This window comes from Mirounga angustirostris, unplaced genomic scaffold (genome assembly GCF_029215605.1).
Source record: "Mirounga angustirostris isolate CCGP_5_RB_7025 unplaced genomic scaffold, mMirAng1.0.hap1 SCAF_14, whole genome shotgun sequence".
NCBI classification, from domain to species: Eukaryota; Metazoa; Chordata; class Mammalia; order Carnivora; family Phocidae; genus Mirounga; species Mirounga angustirostris.
Window position 1 is genome coordinate 66,061,753 of NW_026991722.1, and position 19,250 is coordinate 66,081,002.

A 19,250-nucleotide genomic window follows, 5' to 3' on the forward strand; every position below is an offset into this window, starting at 1 on the left:
TATATATATATAAAGATACAAAGAGATTTAGTGGAAGGAATTGCCTTACATGATGATGGGGGCTGGTTAGCCAAGCCTAAAATCCAGATGGGACAGGCCACCAGGAATGGCAGGCTGAGACTCGGGGAGCACAGACTGATGGTCTGCTCTCTCTATAAATCTCTATTGCTACATCATACCATGGACTACCATGGCCCCCTTTAACACTGCAAATAGTCATGAGTGCCTTTAAATGAAACAAATTAGAGAAGAATTCCAGAAAACCTAGCACCAATGCAGAAAACTCATCCTGAAGATTAGAAGCAGAACAGTAGGATATATATTAAGAGATTTATTGCAAGGCATTGATTTAAGTGATTGTGGGGGCTGGAGAGACAAGTCTGAAATCTGTAGGGCAGGTGATCAGGAAAAACAAATGGGATCTCTCAGGCACATAGGGGTGGGGGAAGCTGCTATCCACAGGCAGAATTTCTTCTTCATCGGGGAAGCCTCAGCTCTCCTCCTGAGGGCCTTTTGACTGATTGAATCAGGCCTACCTAGATTATCTAGAATAATCTCACTTGCTTAGTTGACTGGTTATGGACTTTAATCACATCTACAAAATACCTTCATAGCAACACCCAGATCAGCGTCTGATTGAATATGTGGGGACAGAGCCATGTTGACACATCCAGTGACTGTCTCCCCTGCCCACAGCCACCCAATAGCTCAATGACTCTGGATCAGCCTCAGCTTCCCCTACTTGCACATACGCTCCCACCCTTACCCTCAGGTTGCCAACGGTCTAAACAGAGGAAGAGAGGAACCTCAGAACTAGGGCATCCCATGTGTCTAAGTGCAAATCCACCTGCACCATCAGTGCCTGAGATTTTTTTTTTTAATGGAGGTAAAATTCACATGACATAGATTTAGCCGTTTTAAAGTATACAATTCAGTGGCATTTCACATGGGTACTTTCACAGTGTTGTGTAACCATCACTTCTGTGTAGGCCCAAAACATTTCATCAGCCAGGAAGGAAACCTCATACCCACTGCAGTTACTCTTCAATCTACCCTCCCCACCTGGAACATTTTTAAACCAACCGTGTTATCAGGACATCATCAGGGGGAACTTGGGCTTTTGTAAAGCCTGATGTACTTGCAGAGGTGCCCTCCTTGGCGGGCAGGGGCTAAAATCCAGCTACTCTTTCACAACATTGGGGCTGTAGTTGGGTTTGACGACTTCAGCGAGCTCCTGAGCGTACATCTCATATCTGCCGGTCATCTGAAAGCAAAACACAGGCAGATTCCGGTTTACTCACCACCACCTCTTGCCACTAGAGGGCAGCCATGGGACAGAAATTTGTCAGGAAGGCCAGCGGGAGGACAGGACAGTTTCAGACTATAACGTAGAGGAACAACCCCTGTGTGGCCATTGGGTACTGATTCTAGCGCTATAGCAAAGATCACAGATGCTGAGATGACTCACACACACTGGCCCGTCTTGCTGGAAGACCTCTGTGACCTGTCCTTCCAGAAGGTGTGGCCTGCCCCGAGGTAGAAGGGAAGAAGGCTGTCCTGAGGTCTTGCAGAACCCCAGAAGAACAGCCTACAGCCCAGAGAGGGGAGTGACCTGCTCCAGGTCTCCAGGCAGCAGTGGAATTTGCTGGGATTTGCACCCTGGACTCCTGGTTCTGGGTCTGGGGGAGAGTGGGGGCAGGGCTGGCAAACCTACCCAAGGTGCTCACACCCAGGCATTCCCTCCCTCCTTCCCAAAACCCCGACAGGAGCTCAGGCCCACCACCATAGTTTGGGGCGGGGTGGGGCTTTTGCATTCAAAAAGTTACCGATGAGAAAACATTCTGTTTATTGTGTGGAATCTTGCATTAATCTCAGCTTCCCAGGAAGAGGAGAGCCAAGCCAGGAGACGTTCGTGTGCAATGCCTTATTTGTCTGATGAGGATCTGAGACTCAGGGAACATGCCCAAAGACCCATGCTCAGGTAAACGGGGGAGGTGATTCCTCCAGGACACGCTGGGCAAAGTCATGCAATCATGAGGACATTCATTTGCAAGTATAAGTGGGTTCTGAGTTGGTAGAAATACTGCTGGACACGAATGCAGCAAACTCCATCTGCATCCAGGATAAGAGGGCATATTCCAGGGGGCCAATGGCTGCCACCACCCCATTCCAGGAGGGTGGGCACTTCCGCTCCTCCCAGGACCCCTGGTGTCACATGTGTTAGGTCTCAAAGGCCACTTGAGACCTTCCAGTTTTACAAACAGGCATACTAAGGCCTGGGAGCAGAAAGGGCTTGCTTAGGGTGACTGAGAAAGGCCGTGGCAGAGACGGGCCTAGATTCCATTTCTATGTGTGACCCATTTCCCTCTACTGTCAAGGCCTAGACCATGGGGCCAGGCCACAGGCAGAGCCAGACACCCACATTTATCTTGTGATAAGTGCAAATGCCTGGAAAGGAAAAAAAGGATTAGAGAAGCCGATCCACTCTATTCTCCGTTCAAATGAAATTGAGATTAATTTGTTTGAAGGCGCCCAGAATCTAAATCAGACAAGAGGAGAATTTATTAAGGTCTGCTGCTTGGGCATCATTTGACCCAGTGGCTCCTCCCTCGCACACCAGCTCTGGGAGGAAAAGACCGGGTCCTCTGCTCGGCTTGGAGCCTCATCTGGCCGCTCCTGAGAGCAACCCCAGCAGCTGTGGTTTCCAGCTCGGCGAGCAGTATAGGGGTCCAAACAGAGGAGCGGGGCAACAGCAGTGGACTCAGGGACCCACCTTGAAGTTCCAGATGTCATTCACCTGCCGGCAGAGGTTCAGGTCGAGCTCAGCAACCAGCAGCCCGTCCCGGGTGCGGGAGAGCCCGGGAGTGCGGCTGCTATCCGGGGCTGCCACGTAGCTCGAGCCGTAAAAGTAGCCAAAGTCCTGGTGAGCTTTGGAGGAGCAAAAGAGAGCATCCGGGAGCTTGTGCAGGCAGAGAGGTAGGCATATCGAGCGACACCCAGGACAAAGTGTCCGTGCCACCCTCCCCACCCTCCCCGGCATCCCCGTGCCACCTCCTCAAACAACCTGCCTCCCTCCTCAGGCCTGAGGCTGAGCAAGTTCCTACAAAAGTCACCCTCACAGCCCTCACCTCTGCCCCGGAACATTCTTTTTTTTTAAAGATTTTTTTTAATTTATTTATCTGAGAGAGAGAATGGGAGACAGAGAGCATGAGAGGGGGAGGATCAGAGGGAGAAGCAGACTCCCCGCTGAGCAGGGAGTCCGATGCGGGACTCGATCCCGGGACTCCAGGATCATGACCTGAGCTGAAGGCAGTTGCCCAACCAACTGAGCCACCCAGGTGCCCCAGCCCCGGAACATTCTTAAAGGTCATCCTTGTAGAAGTATTAGCCCTTACTCCCAACGTTAGCCACCCACAGCCCAAGGGAGTCCTATAGTTCTGCAGGGCTTCCTGTGTGATCTGCTTCCTATGGTGGCCCAACACGGTGAGCTAGAGGCTCTGCCCTCACTTGCCTTCCCAGCTGCATCTGCCGTCCCTTCCCTCCGTGCCTCGGTCCCCTCACAAGTCAGGTGGTGCTAACAGCTACGATGTAAGGAGCAGGTGGGCACAGTGCAGGGCCTAGCAGGGGCTTGGGCACAGAAAGCACCCAGTGGACCTCATTTCCCTGCCTCACTGCACCTCTCTCTGCAGGGAGCTAACTGGGATTGGACACTCTGGACCTCAAGTGAGGGGATCTGGAACCCTTTTAGGAAGTGCTTTTCTGGGAAAACAGACCTGCTCAGTCCTCTCTGCCTTTTCCAGGGGATCCCCTAAGCTAGTTCTGAGACCTCCTTGGTGGGCCCTTGCCTTCCACATTCTTAGCCAGAGAGGTGGGACCAGTGGGTGGGGGATTCCTACCAGAGGTGAGGTGGTGTCTGCCCTCAGATCAAAACAAGCTGCGGTCCGAGGAACCCAAGGCAGTCTATGCTGATGTTCTGGGACATTTGTGCAGCTTGGGATGGGGTGTGGTGGCAGGTGAGAAGGACAAAGGAAGAGAGGGAAGGAGATGTGTAGGGTGGATAAAGCACCCCCTCTTTCAAGGGAGCCCACAAAAGGCTCTTCCATGTCTTCTAGGCCCATCTCCTTACCAGTCCCAGGGGAGGGATGGAGTCCAACCCAATACCATTCAATCCCCAATTGGGGAATGAGGTAGTCACAAGCCCAGGACCCAGCCACAGTCAGGCTCCCACACTGTGGGCCACGAAGACGAGAGGAGAGCACCCCTCCGACGATGGGTCACGTGTGCAGACCACAGTCTGTGGGGTAGACCCTGCCCGGAGGGGGCAGACAGAGAAGGGGACAGTGAGGCCCACGCCTCAGCTGCAGCCAACCACAGAAATTCCTGGAACATACCTTTCTTCCCATCTCCAGAGGTAAACTCGTTCGGGAAGCACTCCTGTGAAACAAAACCGAGGTGAGGCAAACCCATAGGCGGCACTACCAGCATGTCCCACCGCAAAGTCCGGCTGAGGGGGCCTCAGGGGAGCAAGTTACAGGCAGAGAAGGAATGGCCTGTACTCGCCGGGCGATCAACAAGTACTTATGAAATGTCCCCGCTGAGTCGCCAGCACTGGGCCAACACAGGCGGCCAGCAGGCAATTTGACAGGCAAGGTAAAAACCCCGACTTTGTCTCTGCGGAGTTTATAATCTGCTGGGAGGGAAAAAAAAAAAAAAAAGACGTTGAGCAGAGCGGTTCTCAGGCCTGTGGAAGGCGGCTGAGGTTTGTCTGCCTGGGAAATAAAGCCCCAGCTTGGGGTCTCTGAGGGGACTAAGGGGTGCTCACACACTGCTGTCAGAACTTCCCCCAAAGCCTAATGGAAACAGTACCTCAAGCCATGATGGGGTTACACAGGCTAATGAAAACACTGAGTTTCTTCATATTGCCAGAAATTGGACTGACTTACTGTAGATACCTTGATTATCCCAGCCTGAGCAGATGCTCTGATCAGAGTTTGACATCCGATTAATTAAGAATGAGGAAGAGGATTATTACGTAACGAACGCATTGTGTTTTGTAGTCAAGTTCACTCAGTGCATGGGTCAATGGGGAAAAATATGAAACAGGAGGGGCACCTGAGTGGCTCAGTTGGTTAAGCGTGTGCCTTCGGCTCAGGTCATGATCCCGGAGTCCTGGGATCAAGCCCCGCATCGGGCTACCTGCTCTGCGGAAAGCCTGCTTCTCCCTCTCCCACTCCCCCTGTTTGTGTTCCCTCTCTCGCTCTCTAATAAATAAATAAAATCTTTTTAAAAAATTAAAAAAAATATGAAACAGGAGACTTGGTGGGACAGGGTGAGAGCCTTCCAAAACAGTTTCAGCTACAAACCCAAATAGACAAAAACAGAAGAGAGACATAGTAATACCTTTAAAAGGAACAAACCAAGCCAGTCTCCCCTCTTCCGGGATCCTAGAATTTGTGGCACGCACACAGGGACAAGGACAAGAGGTGTGTGGTGTCCCCACCGGGGCCAGCGGACAATTGCTTCCCTTGTGGCCTTTGCTGGTTGAAGAGGCCAGGCCCCCTCTAGGCAGGCAGCTTTCCTAGCAGCTCTGTCCCCTCCCCAGCACACCTGGTTGACCAAGCCCGGGAGCCCAGCCAGACCGCGGGGACTTACCTTGCCCACTCGGTTGATGGCACAGGTGAAGCAGTGATTTGCAATGGCCGCATTTCTGGCCTCTACTGGCCACAGGGACTCACTGTGAGGGAGAAGCGAGAGGAACCAGGTGGCTGACTTCCCAGCCAGACGGGCTGGGTGCTCGCTCCCGAGCTACAGCCAGGCTGCCAGCCTTCTCAGCTCTGCAGCGGGGATGGCCAGGGAGACTGGTGTGGCTGCAGGTGTCCCCAAACCCATGGGCAGGCCAGCTTGTCCCGTGCTCAAGCCCAAGCAGCCTTTTGGGGCAGGTCTGCTGCAGGCCAAAGCAGCCCTGAGCCGCAGTTTTCTTTTCTGAAACTTCCTGAAAGGGATATTGTCAGGACTGACCACACCGGTGAAGCTTCTAGAGGGGGCTGCATGGCAGAAACTCCGTAACTGCTCATTCTCTCTCCTTCCCTCCTCCTGGGTTGGGTGAGGAACTCACCTTCCGGGCTGGTCAGGGCCTCACCTGGCAAATGTCAGAAGGGAGCTGGGGGCCTAAGGGCTCATGCACAGCCCTCTGTGGGCTCCAACTGCTGCCCTAATCCCTATCCTGCTCTGTTGCCTTGCAAAGCAGTCCCCAGAGCAAACAGGAAACCTGAAAGGAATTTAGGTAACCGGAAAGGGTAGTAGATTCTGTAGCAGATGTCATCTCCCCTGAGCCGGTCCCCATCTCCCAGTGCTTTCCTATTTTCCTCTCCTGAATCCCGAGACTCTAAGCAGAGGCTCCTTGGCCCTCTTACTGGCCCAGAAAGGAGGCACCACAAGGGCACAGCTGAGCTGTGGGCCTTCCTCAGTTCGGCGCCCACAAAGGTAGGATAGGATGAGAAGTGATGTCCCAACTGAAGACCCCGCCCTTCTCCGGCCCACCAACTACAATATGCCATGGAGTCCAGTGGGCCTTTTTGTCACTAATTATCTCTTGTCTGAGGAACAACATCATTAGGATTCTGGATTGACAGGTGTAATGCCCACTTAGAAACACTAAGTGACTGGGAGCAAAATGCCCTGGAATCTTTCTTCCTGTCAGTGTGCACCTGGTTTAAACCGGGAGTAGGTGGAGGGAGTGGGTGCTTGACAAGCCTAATTCTCAGGAGGATTCACGAGTCTGGAAAAAAAAAAATCACAGGCTTGATTGAGGGGACTCATTTGCTGCTTTTTTTCCCCCAGCTGCTAAGCCAAGCTGACAAAACTTTTAAGAAAGGCTTTTTATAGAAACACACCCGTAAAATGACATTTTCAGGAATTAAATAGACAGTTGCAGGGTGAGTGCCATAAAACATCTTTCTTGCAATTCTCCTGGGAGGGTACGTTGCGTAGGACTCAAACCCACAGCTGGCAATAAAACTTAGGCTCTCCAAACAAGCAAGGGAGAGGAAGCTGGAGGTTCATGAGAGCCCAGCGTGTGCGGGAATCATGGAGAGCCCACTGGGGGCATGGGGACATCTGCCTTATTCCCAGTGTGGCTACACTAGCCCCTAAAAATAATCATGGTGGGAAGAAGACATGCACTGAAGGGATGAAGGCACGACTCTCCTATTCACACACATATGTGGCCGAAATCTTAGACCACATGGGCTGCATGGCGCCATCAGGACGACTCTGTTCATGAAAACACACTTCAATTCTATTGTGTGCTTAGAACTGTGGGACCCCCAAAATGAGTGAGAACACCCCACCAACCCACAGAGCATGTGGGAGTCGGGGGGACAGGACATGCCGGAGAAGGGATGGATGGTTCCAGAAGCCATTGTTTATGTGCAGCTGGTGGGGATTTGCCTGACCTTGTGCTGAAAAACATTCACCATCAATTCCATAAATAATCATTTATCATTTTAAGAAAACCACCCAGAATCCCACCATCCTAATAAACCATCTGTTGTAATTTTTCTACACTCCACATCTATCCTTGGCAAGAAATGTTTACAGAGCTCTGACCGCAGCCTGGAAACATCTTTCTTTGCTCACAGGCTCTTGTCATGAGACTGCATTATCTTCAGAATGACTTTTGAGTGGCTGTGCACTAACATGGAAGAGATGGGCTGAAATTTACCTAACCCTGACATTTCTCTCACCTCTAGCTCTTTTATTATTATAAATAAAGCTGCCAGAAACATCTTCATGCATACAGCCTTTTCCTCCTCTTTTAGACACTCTGTCAGGTAAAGTTTTAGGAGTATAATTATCCGGTCAAAGGGTGTGAACATTTTGGGAGCTCATGAAACATACCACTTTCCAAAGGACCTGTTACCGTTTTAACTGACAGCCTCATCATACCCTTGAAAGGCACGAGTTGGATGATTGTTGGTCGAGAAAGGAAAATCAATAATTTTTAATAAGCCTAATAGGCTGCTGAAGACGCAAGCAGTTATGTGCATATTACATTGGGGTGCTTCTGTGTGCTTAATTGGGGCTAATAAAAGCCCGACAGAATAAGGTCAGGGATGCGGCCGTCTGAGCCTGAGTCCTCAGCTTTGCCTGCCTTGGCCCAAGAGCCAGTTCAGGCAGAGATGCTCAGCGCATTGGCTTCAGGTTCCTCGAGGGACCCCTGCAGGTAGATGGCGCTTGCTGAATGCCTTACACATGGCTGGCAGGAGGAGGTTGCTCCAGGGGCCTGGCCCAGAGGTTCTGCCCAGGTCCGGATGCTGGATGACCACTAATTACCCTACGTCACAACTGCCTTTGGATTCTGTCATAGTAACCAAGGTGCCATGAGGCCCCAGGGAGATTCTTCAGGGGATGTCGAAGACGAGTTTTTTCCCCTTCTGCCCAACAGCACCCCTCCGGGACACAGACAGAAACTTCGGGTGCACGGAGGGGGCAGCTGACCTGAGGTAGCCCACTAGGTTTGCGTTCTGGCTCATTGAGGGACCTGCTGTGCAAATCAGAATGCTGTGGGGATGTCGCTCTTGAGAAGGGGGCACAGTGCTTAGAAGAAAAGGTAAAGTAAATGTCACATTCTGACCTTCAGAAGAAATTAGACTGCAATTTAGTCAAGAGAGAAGAGTGACAGGGGTAGGCTGGCAGGGAACTCAAAGTTGCCCACCAGAACTGTCCCAGCTGCTCCCCACCGAGGGATCGGGGCCCTCCCCACCACCAGCGTCCCACTGCTAGGGCATTGGCAACCAGGACAACGAGAGTGAAAGCCAGCACCTCCTCATTCAGGAATCCTGCTTTGGAGGAAGTGAGTTGGGGAGAAAGATATTTGCACATAATTCCTAGAGTTCTGGTACTTGTTAATGATGCAAAACTGGAAACCACCCAAATACTCAGCCATTGGGGAAGAGAGAAGCAGCGGAAGTGCAGTCATGCTGGGTCATCTTAGCTCACCCACCATTATTAAATGAAGGGCCCCAGGGGTCTTGTGCAGGGGCCCAGGAACTGCCAGGGCCCGCCCCCCCACTGCCCTCATCAGGATAGATTTATCTGTTTCAGGATGAGGCTAACACCGAAACTCGTGTTAGGTGTTAGAAGAAAACACTTTGCTGGTTAAAAACAAATTTCAGAGCCACTTGGCTGATCTCTTAAGGACCCTCTCGGCTTTGATTCTCTCATTGGCTTGTTCCCTCGTCCAGGTGTCTGCCCTCCACGTGCTGGATGTCGCAGACAAGAGGCTTAGGAATCCGTGGTCCCTCTGTGAGGGAGCACAGTGGCCGTGACAGGGAAGGCGGCTAATTCTGGCCAGGCACCTACTATGCTTTGGGCACTTTAGAAGAGGAACTTTTTGGAAGCCTGACAATTATGGCGTGAGTGGAGGGGGACTGTTATCCTCTCAGTGTTCAGAATAATAGCAAAGGAATAGTATTTTACAGCAAAGCAGTTCTCAGCGGGGGGGGGGGGGGATCTTAATTGATGTTGAGTATTTTTTTTTTTTCACAGTTCTGAAATATACAACACGCAATCCCATGGCTCAGATTTGTTAGACAACCTGGTGGCCTCACTTGCCTGCTACAGTTTACCAAACCCACCTCTGAACCCTGCTGCTTGGCCATGAGCCGAAGAGAGCTAGGTCCCAAGAACCCTCCCAGATCCTACTTGCTGAGAGACCTGAGTGCTCCAATGGTGGCTGAGGGGTTGAAGATGATCTCAGCCCCGTTGATGCTGTACATGAGCCAGTTGAGAGGATGGTGCCGCCCATAGCAGATGTTCACCGCAATCCTCCCGAACTGAGTCTGGAACACGGGGTGTCCGAGGTTTCCCTCCATGTAGTAAGTTGACTGAAAAACAAAGGGCCATGTATGAAAGCCTCTGATCTGTACAATTTCTCTTTCTTTAGACCTGACAGAAAAAAAGAAAATATTGCCAGGACTCCAAAAGTAACAATCTTGGCTGTGACTCTAAGTTCCCAAATTTCAATCTGCTAAAAAAAAAAAAAAAGAGAGAGAGAGAGAGAGAGAGAGAAACCAAAGAAACCAGACAGAATAACTGGGAAATCACCATGGTTAATTTTTTCCCCACAATTTCTTTTGTGGCACGTCCAAAAAATCCCCGAAGCAACTTCCCACAGTATTTTAAGGACAAACTTTGGTTAGGTTTCAGTCATGGTACAACGAATGGTCAAGGTTTGGTCAATGTTAACATGAGTTAGTCAATGTCTTCACCAACCACATGTTCCTATGAAGAATGTCAGTGCTGAAGGGACTGGAAACTCATACAGAGCAATCCCCGCCTATTGGGGGAGAACACCACGGCCTCAGTGGCCATGCGACTTGTCCAGCTGATGAAGGCCAATCTGAGACTAGAGCTCACACCCTGAAAGTACTCTCCTCCACAGAGCTCCCTGGGCATCCTGCCCGGGACTAGGGACGTCCTGCCATGTCTGCCTCTCTGCCTGCCCCCTTGGGGCATTTTCATGGCTGGCACTGTGGAGGGGCTAGAGGGCTAGTTGGGGTCCCAAACAGATCTGCTCCCAGAACGTTTTGCCTCTTCCCATTAATTTCAAAATGTGTTAGGGTCAGGCAGCAACCAGGATGTGTACATGTGGTGGACAATGGAGTAGATCCTGGTGTGTTGAGACAAGCCCTTCACCATCTGCTGGGAGCTAAAGATTAATCCCAGGGTAAACAGGTGATGAGCACATCTTCCCACCCCACCTCCAGCTGTCACTGAGAGACACCAGGGTTTTTTTTATCCCTAGGGAACGCCATCTAGCTCTGTAGGTCCATCCTTGTCCTTCTGACCATCCTGGGAGTGTGGTTGGAACACCCACAATCAGGGAGGGCAGCAAAGGACTGGGTATATCACATTCTGAACAACTGTATTTATTGTAGGTCAAGTTCAGGTTTCATATCTTAGGTATTAGGTAGAGTCCACCCCTCTTCACCCAATCCACCCATGCATTGGCATTAACTAATCATAATAGCTCTCCTCACTTATACCTTGATCACGGGCACAAAGCTTTACCTAATGCCCATGTGCACAGATACACGCATTTACCTCCTGCCATCCCAACACATCGACGTGGCTAAGAGCTCACGTGACTTATGAACAAGGACTCCCACTTCCCAAACGAGGGCTAGACTGTGACAGGTGAGGAGCTCAGAGCCCGAAAGGGGCTGCAGGAATCATTTCACATTTGTGCACTATTTATTTTATTTATTTTGGTTTTAATCTATATACCACTTACCTCAGAGATGAATTTAAGAAAGCCAAGTCAGGTTATATTAAAAAAAGAAATACCCAGGGGCACCTGGGTGGCTCAGTGCCTTCAGCCCAGGTCATGATCCCAGTGTCCTGAGACAGAGTCCCGCATTGGGCTCCCTGCTCAGCAGGGAGTCTACTTCTCCCTCTGCCTCTGCCCCTCCCCCTGCTCACGCTCTCTCTCTTGCTCTCTCTCACTCTCTCTCAAATAAATAAATAAAATCTTAGGGGTGCCTGGGTGGCTCAGTTGGTTAAGTGTCTGCCTTCGGCTCAGGTCATGATCCCCAGGTCCTGGGATCAAGCCCTGCGTTAGGCTCCTGGCTCAGTGGGGAGTCTGCTTCTCCCTTTCCTGCCTCTCCCCTTCTCTCTCAAATGAATAAATAAAATGTTTAAAAAAAATAATAAAATAATAAAAAATTTTTTAAAATTAAAAATTTAGGGACGCCTGAGTGGCTCAGTCGGTTGAGCGTCTGCCTTTGCCTTGGGTCGTGATCCCAGGGTCCTGGGATTGAGTCCCACATCCGGCTCCTTGCTCAGTGGGGAGCCTGCTTCTCCCTCTGCCTGCCTCTGTCTCTCTCTCTCTGATAAATAAATAAATTAAAAATTAAAAATTTATTTTTATATAATAATTTTATATAAAATTGTATTTAAAAAATTTTAAAAAAAGAAATATCCCTCTGTGCTTGGTGTTTGGGACTCACCCAGGAGTCCCATTCAAATCTCATCTCTCCATGTGATCACTACAGCCATACTGTGTTCCAGTGTTGTGTGACGGGACATGATCCAACACAGGATTTCCCTCGTGGAAAGATCCACAGGCAGGTGTGGACCGAAGGGCCAGTAAGCTGAGCGGGTTTTTGTAGGGCCGGCTCACCTCGTTGAAGTCGCCCACTCTGGGGATGTGGTTTTTCCTGGTCTTTCCCAGGACTGCTCCGGAATTGGAGATCACCACGGCTGTGTTCCACAGAACGTCCCCGTGCTCTCTGTCTCGTTCCAGGATAGGAGATACCACCACCATGTCATGCTTCTTTGCCAGCTGGAAAGATGAGGAATGTAGCAGAGTCATACTTTTAAATCAACCGTCAGAGTTGTTTTTTTTTTATTGAATAATTAAATGATCCTACTAAATAATTTGACTTGGTTTAGAGCTATCTATCATTTGTATTTGTTCTTTGGAAGGCTGAATGCCAGCATTATCCTGATGCCCAAGCTGAGCTAAGTAAGAATAACTGTTGTCCTTGTGTCCTGTCGGTGGAAATGTAAAATGGTGCAGCGGCTGTGGAAAATAGTATGGCAGTTTCTCAAAAAAATTAAAAATAGAACTACCATATGATCTAGAAGTCCCACTTCTGGGTATATATCTGAAAGAGTATCTTGAAGAGATATTTGTACACCAATGATCATCGCAGTACTCTTCATAAGAGCCAAGAAGTAGAAGCAACCCAAAAATCCACTGAGGGATAAATGAATAAATAAAATGTGGTACATTTGGTGTGTCTGATTGGCTCAGTTGGCAGAGCATGTGACTCTTGATCTTGGGGTTGTGAGTCTGAGCCCCACATTGGCTGCAGAGATTACTTAAAAAAAATCTTAAAAAAAAATAAAAATAAAATCTTTTAAAAATATGGTATATCCATACAATGGATGTTATTCAGCCTTAAAAAGGAAGGAAATCCTGTCATCACATGGATGACATGTGATTCACATGACACCATGAGCCTTGGAGACATTATGCTACATGAAACAAGCTGGTCACAAAAAGACAAATACTAAATGAGTCCACTTACGTGAGGTATTCTAAAGTAGTCAAATTCATAGAAACAGGAGGTAGGATATTGGCTGCCAGTAGCTGGGGGTGAATGGAGAGTTGTTTAATGGGTACAGAGTCTCAGATTTACAAGATGAAAAAGTTCTGGAGATCTGTTTCATAACAATGTGAATGTACTTAGCACCCCTGAACGATACACTTAGAAATGGCTGAGATGGTAAATTTTATGTGCTGTTTACCACAATAAAAAAAAAAAAAGAATATTCCTCATACTTTTCACCATACCAACCAAGCCAAACCAAACTCTTTGATGCTGAATTCCTTTTGTCTCAAATAAGAACATTAAGGACCTGGTGACCATCAGGATAAGCAGCCCCAGATGGTCATTTGTCCTCAACTCTAACTAGCCTGTCACCGCCTCTGGCCTTAGGGATGGAGAAAGGCACAAAGGGCAGAAGGTGATGTTCCAAGTCATGTAAGGGCATCCATGGGTCCTGGGCCCCTCTCGATGCAGACAGGTGTCCTCTGGTAACAGTTCTCATCCCCTACTCCCCCTTTCCTCTTCTTCTGGCCCTGGTTCAAGTGTGTCGTCTACAGTCACCACTTAATCAGTCCCCTCTCTTTTATCCACAGCACAGAATCAACAACCTGGCAGATGACAGATTTTTTTCTGATAGCATGAGAACGCTGATGTTTGGAATTGCGGCTCAGTTTTGATAGAATCACTATGATTACAGTTCTGCTCAAAAAAATCCCCTAAAAATACTTATAAAATCTGAAATGGGACATGGAGAAGTGAAAAAAGTGCTTTGTTAAGAATAAGGATAAGTCATCATTCGTAACCTCTTTGTTGTTATGGGTTGGGTTTGTGTGTGTGTGTGTGAGAGAGAGAGAGAGAGAACTGCTTTTTTTTTTTTTTTTTTAAAGATTTTATTTGTTTGACAGTGAGAGACACAGCGAGAGAGGGAACACAAGCAGGGGGAGTGGGAGAGGGAGAAGCAGGCTTCCCGCTGAGCAGGGAGCCCGGTGAGGGGCTCGATCCCAGCACCCTGGGATCATGACCCAAGCCGAAGGCAAACGCTTAACGACTGAGCCACCCAGGTGCCCCGAGAACTGCTTTATTAGGATATAATGCACATGGTACAAAATTCATCCTTTTAAAGTGTGCTGTTCGGGTCACTGCTGATGGGCGAGGGGGGAAAAAAAGTGTGCTCTGGGTGGCTTTTAGTACATCCACAGAGTTGTGCAACCATCACCACAATCTGATTTTAGAACATTTTCATTACCCCCAAATGGAAACCCCATACCCATTAGCAGTCACTCCCCATCCCTCTCTCTGCCCAGCAACCATGTCTTTCTGCCTCTATTCATTTTCCTACTCTGGACATTTCATATCAGTGGGGTCAAACAACATTATAAGGTTTTAACAAAGAAAAATGAAGACTGATCTCGGTACTGATGAGACAAGCCACACAGAGAAGCTTACATAATGCAGGCAAACAACTTGGGCAGCAGCAGAGGTCCGGACAAGGAATCAACCTCATCCCTGGTCCCCGAAGGCCACCTCTGCCACTTGCCAATGGCAGAACCTGCCGTGGGAGGTCACCCCTCCCTGGGCTGCAGCTCCCTCACCTGAAAAAGCCATTAAGGGCCCTTTTAGCTCTGAAAGTCTATGATTTCAAGTTAAAGTACACTAAAAAAAAGGGCAGCAAATAGTCTTATCTAATCTCATTTGGCAAAACAAGCACCAAATGGGTGCATTTTCCATGGTGAAGGGCCACATCCAGTCTGTACCTTCTGACAGAATCTGCTGGTGGGTCCGTCCTCTGCTGACTCAGCAAATTCCGTCCAAGGAAGCTTCTCTCTCGTACAGAAGGCAAAGGGCATAGCTGTGAAGAGGAGAAAGTCAGAATCATATCCAACACTCATGACCTCGGAGGGGGCGCTCCTCAGCCCAGCTGTTGAGGGCCTGCACAAGATAACAAGTCTCCCGAGGGTCTCAGCCTGGTTTCTGGGTCCTGTGTCCCCGAATGTGAGCACCAGGCAGACCCTAACCTTCTAGGCTTCATAGCAAAACAAAGGGCTGGGCCAAATTTCTTTACTGCAGTCTTTTTTTTTTAAGATTTATTTTTTTAATTTATTTATTCATGAGAGACAGAGAGAGAGAGAGGCAGACTCCCCAGGAGCAGAGAGCCCGATGTGGGACTCGATTCCAGGACCCCATGACCTGAGCCAAAGGCAGACGCTCAACCATCTGAGCCACCCAGGCACCCTCTTTACTGCAGTCTTAAAAACAATTGAATTTAGGGAAAAAACAATTCAGGGACTTGAATAGATATCTGCATAATCATTTCATAGAAGCACTATTCACAACAGCTGAAAGATGGAAGTAACCCAAGTGTCCACTGATGGATGAATGGATAAACCAAATGTGGTATGCATCCATACAATGGAATGTTATTCAGCCTTAAAAAGCAGGAACTTCTTTTTTTTTTTTTTTTAAAGATTTATTTATTTATTTGAGAGAGCAAGAATGAGAGAGAGAGAGTACATGAGAGAGGGGAGGGTTAGAGGGAGAAGCAGGTTCCTTGCTGAGCAGGGAGCCCGATGCGGGACTTGATCCTGGGACTCCAGGATCATGACCTGAGCTGAAGGCAGTCGCTTAACCAACTGAGCCACCCAGGCGCCCCAAAAAGCAGGAACTTCTGACACATGCTATAATATGGGTGAGGCTCAAAGACATTATGCTAAGTGATACATCAGTCATAAAAGGACAAATGCTATAGGATTCCACTTAGATGGGGGTACTTAGGATAGCCAGATTCATAGGGACAGAAATTAGAATGGTGGTTGCCAGGGGCTGGATGGGGGAGGACAGAGTTTCAGTTTGGGAAGAGGAAAAAATTCTGGAGATGAATGATGGTGATGGTTGCACAACAGTGTGAATGTGCTTAATGCCACTGATCTGTATAAAAATGACTAAAGTGGTAAAGTTGATCTTATGTATATTTTACTCTGGATCCCAAACTGCTGGCCAATCTGCGGGTTGGTATAAGCATAGCCAAGACTCCCTGGGGAAAGTGTCAGAGGGCCACTGAGGATGGCACCGGGGACCCTGGGCACATCACCACAGAAATGTTCCTCCTCACGGGGATAGAGAGGCTTGTTCAGGAACAAGAAAAGCCACTCACTTAATGAACTCCCATAAGAAGTCAGGGAACCGCTGGATGACGGACTGAATGTTCCCCAAGGATAAATGCATTATTCCCATGTTCTCTGGCTAGATGCCATCAGGGGGCTAATTAAATAAGAAATTTCATTAAATTCATAAACTGATTTTTGTTTGCTTTTTATTTTTCAAACAGCAGGTACCTACATATGGAGTAACAATTCACAGAATACTACACATACTGGGTTCAAAATGATGCTTGCCTTTGTCGGGGAGAGTGGGGGCTGCAATGGGGGTGGGTACAGGGATTTTTGGCTACGTGTGTTCCACCGCTCCCATACACTCTAGTGTCAGCCAGTCTGATGGTGTGAGCTAGTAAAGCTCCATGATTAAATATGCATTTCCCTCACCTATGGGTGGAGCACCTTGCCACATGGTCACTGGCCTTTCTGGGTTCATCCTCTAGGCAGTCTTGTTCCTAACTCTGCCCGTTTCCTACCAGGCTGTTTGTCTTTTTCTTCTTGCTTTGGATGACTGAATTCTTTGTTTGGACCAATTCTGTATACTCTTTAGACCTTCCTCCTTCCAATAACCCAAGTCCATTTTCTTTCAGGCAGCTTAGCCTAATGGAAGTTTCCAGATGCTTGCTATGGTTCACGTCGCTCTGAACTGACTAACCTGCAGGGATGGTATTCAGGAAGCAGCGTGACGTGCATGGCAAGTGCCTCACGTGGTCACGGCATGGGGCGGGTGGCCTGTTTGGGGTTACTAATTGTAGTCAACCTTTCCCAAACGTGGGCCATGGGCCCAGTAATAGGCAGCTGGTCCCCATATCCTTGTGAAGTAGGGAAGACTCTCCTCATTTCACAGAGAAGGAAGAGAAAAGAAGCATCAGTCTCCCAATTCCTTTCAGTTGTAGGATTGCTGGTCCTAAGATACGGCCAGCGTGAAGAGGTTACCAATGGCACCACTACCATCTTGGCCACCTAGGCCCTGCCAGTAACAGCCCCAGGGGCCTTGGCCTCAGGCTCAAGACTCCCCAGGCCTACCTTCAGGAAAGAGGGAGAGACTATTTTAAGGAAGCCAACGGAAAAAGCTGTTAATGACAAAAAAGATCCTTAATGACCATTTATTCTCCGCTTTCAGCACATTACGAGAGACTCAAATACCCCAAGAGAATAAAACCTCCCTTTCTGACTTCATTTCAGGTTGCTAAGCTCTCCAAATTTCTCCATTTCCATTTTAATGGTTTCTTTTCCTGTTTACACAACCTCTGTAAACAAACTTTCCGAAGAGGAATGGGGAATGGAGGTTGGCAGGAGGCTGGCTGCAAAGTCCAACTCCAAGCTTTCAGATTAGAGGGGAGAGAGGATTCCTTATTTATTGAACCAACACTCCATTAGTCAGGCTCTAAATTTAGACCTGGCCCTGCCCTCAGGAGCTGCCAGCCTAGATGAGGGGGGAGCTCAATTATAACCTCGTGTGGCTGCACGATTTCACAGAGTGCTCAGTTCTATGCAGGGGAATTCCCGGGGTCCCCCAAAGAAGGGGGTGTCTGTGCTAGACCTTGATGGATGACTGGGAGTTTTCCAGATCCAAGAAAAGGAAGAAGTTGGTGAAACCATCCCGTAAACATTTTGTCTGTCACGTAGCAGGGATTGTTCATTAAAGATAAAGCATTTAAAGATAAAGCTGAGCCTGAGTGCCTCAGTCAGTCAGGCGTCCGGCTCTTGATTTTGGCTCAGGTCATGATCTCAGGGTTGTGGGATCACACCCTATGTCCGGCTCCCTGCTCAGCAGGGTGTTTGCTTGAGATTCTCTCTCTTCCTCTCCCTCCACCCTCTCCCTGCAACTTGCGCTTTCGTGCTCTCTCTCTCTAACAAATAAATAATTTTTTTTTAAAGATAAAACAAGGGTGGGGGAATGGATAAACAAACTGTGGTCTATCCATATGGTGGAATATTATGCAGCCATAAAAAGGAAGGGCATTCTGACACTTGGCACAACATGGATGGACCTCGAAAACATTGTTCTAAAGTGAAATAAGCCAGTCACAAAAGGACAAATACTATGATTCCACTTACATGAGGTCCCTAGAGTAATCAAATTCATAGAGATAGAAAGTTGAACAGAGATTATCAGAGGTGCAGGATGGAGGGGTATTATTAAATGAGTACAGAGTTTTTGTTGGAGATGTTGAAAAAGTTTTGGGTATAGATAGTGGTAATGGTTACACAACTTTGTGAACGCATTTAACGTCACTGAATTGTACACTTAGCAATGGTTAAAGTGATGAATATTATGTTATATATATTTTATTATAGTTAAGTATGTTTAATGTTAAAAAATAGGGGTGCAAAGATACAAATGTAGGGATCCGAAGGGGTAAGTGCACCCCGATGTTTATAGCAGCAATGTCCACAATAGCCAAACTGTGGAAAGAGCCAAGATGTCCATCGGCAGATGAATGGATAAAGAAGAGGTGGTATAGATATACAATGGAATATTATGCAGCCATCAAAAGGAATGAGATCTTGCCATTTGCAACGACATGGATGGAACTGGAGGGTATTATGCTGAGTGAAATAAGTCAAAAAGAGAAAGACATGTATCATATGACCTCACTGATATGAGGAATTCTTAATCTCAGGAAACAAACTGAGGGTTGCTGGAGTGGGGGGTGGGGTGGGAGGGATGGGGTGACTGGGTGATAGACACTGGGGAGGGTATGTGCTCTGGTAAGCACTGTGAATTGTGCAAGACTGTTGAATCTCAGATCTGTACCTCTGAAGCAAATAATACAGTATATGTTTAAAAAAAAAAAAAAAAGAAGAGGCGAGCAGGAGGGGAAGAATGAAGGGGGGGATATCGGAGGGGGAGATGAACCATGAGAGACTATGGACTCTGAAAAACAAACTGAGGGTTCTAGAGGGGAGGGGGGTGGGAGGATGGGTTAGCCTGGTGATGGGTATTGAGGAGGGCACATTCTGCATGGAGCACTGG

General features: G+C 48.4%; 2 protein-coding genes across 2 annotated transcripts in view; one reads left to right on the plus strand and one right to left on the minus strand.

Annotated features, from left to right (window-relative positions):
• The window catches only part of GUCD1 (guanylyl cyclase domain containing 1), a 33,232-nt gene extending 23,163 nt beyond the window's left edge, over positions 1-10,069 (plus strand). The window contains exon 6 of the mRNA XM_054510420.2: positions 9,550-10,069. Within this exon, the coding sequence (XP_054366395.1) occupies positions 9,550-9,593 (44 nt within the window). The 3' untranslated portion in view covers positions 9,594-10,069. The remainder of the gene's footprint in view (positions 1-9,549) is intronic.
• UPB1 (beta-ureidopropionase 1) overlaps positions 505-19,250 on the minus strand; it is a 31,629-nt gene continuing 12,883 nt past the window's right edge. The window contains exons 4-10 of the mRNA XM_045887226.2: positions 14,873-14,967; positions 12,185-12,346; positions 9,718-9,887; positions 5,653-5,734; positions 4,392-4,434; positions 2,774-2,928; positions 505-1,264 (exon numbers count right to left, since the gene is read on the minus strand). Coding sequence (XP_045743182.2) covers positions 1,181-1,264; positions 2,774-2,928; positions 4,392-4,434; positions 5,653-5,734; positions 9,718-9,887; positions 12,185-12,346; positions 14,873-14,967 — 791 coding nt within the window. The 3' untranslated portion in view covers positions 505-1,180. The remainder of the gene's footprint in view (positions 1,265-2,773; positions 2,929-4,391; positions 4,435-5,652; positions 5,735-9,717; positions 9,888-12,184; positions 12,347-14,872; positions 14,968-19,250) is intronic.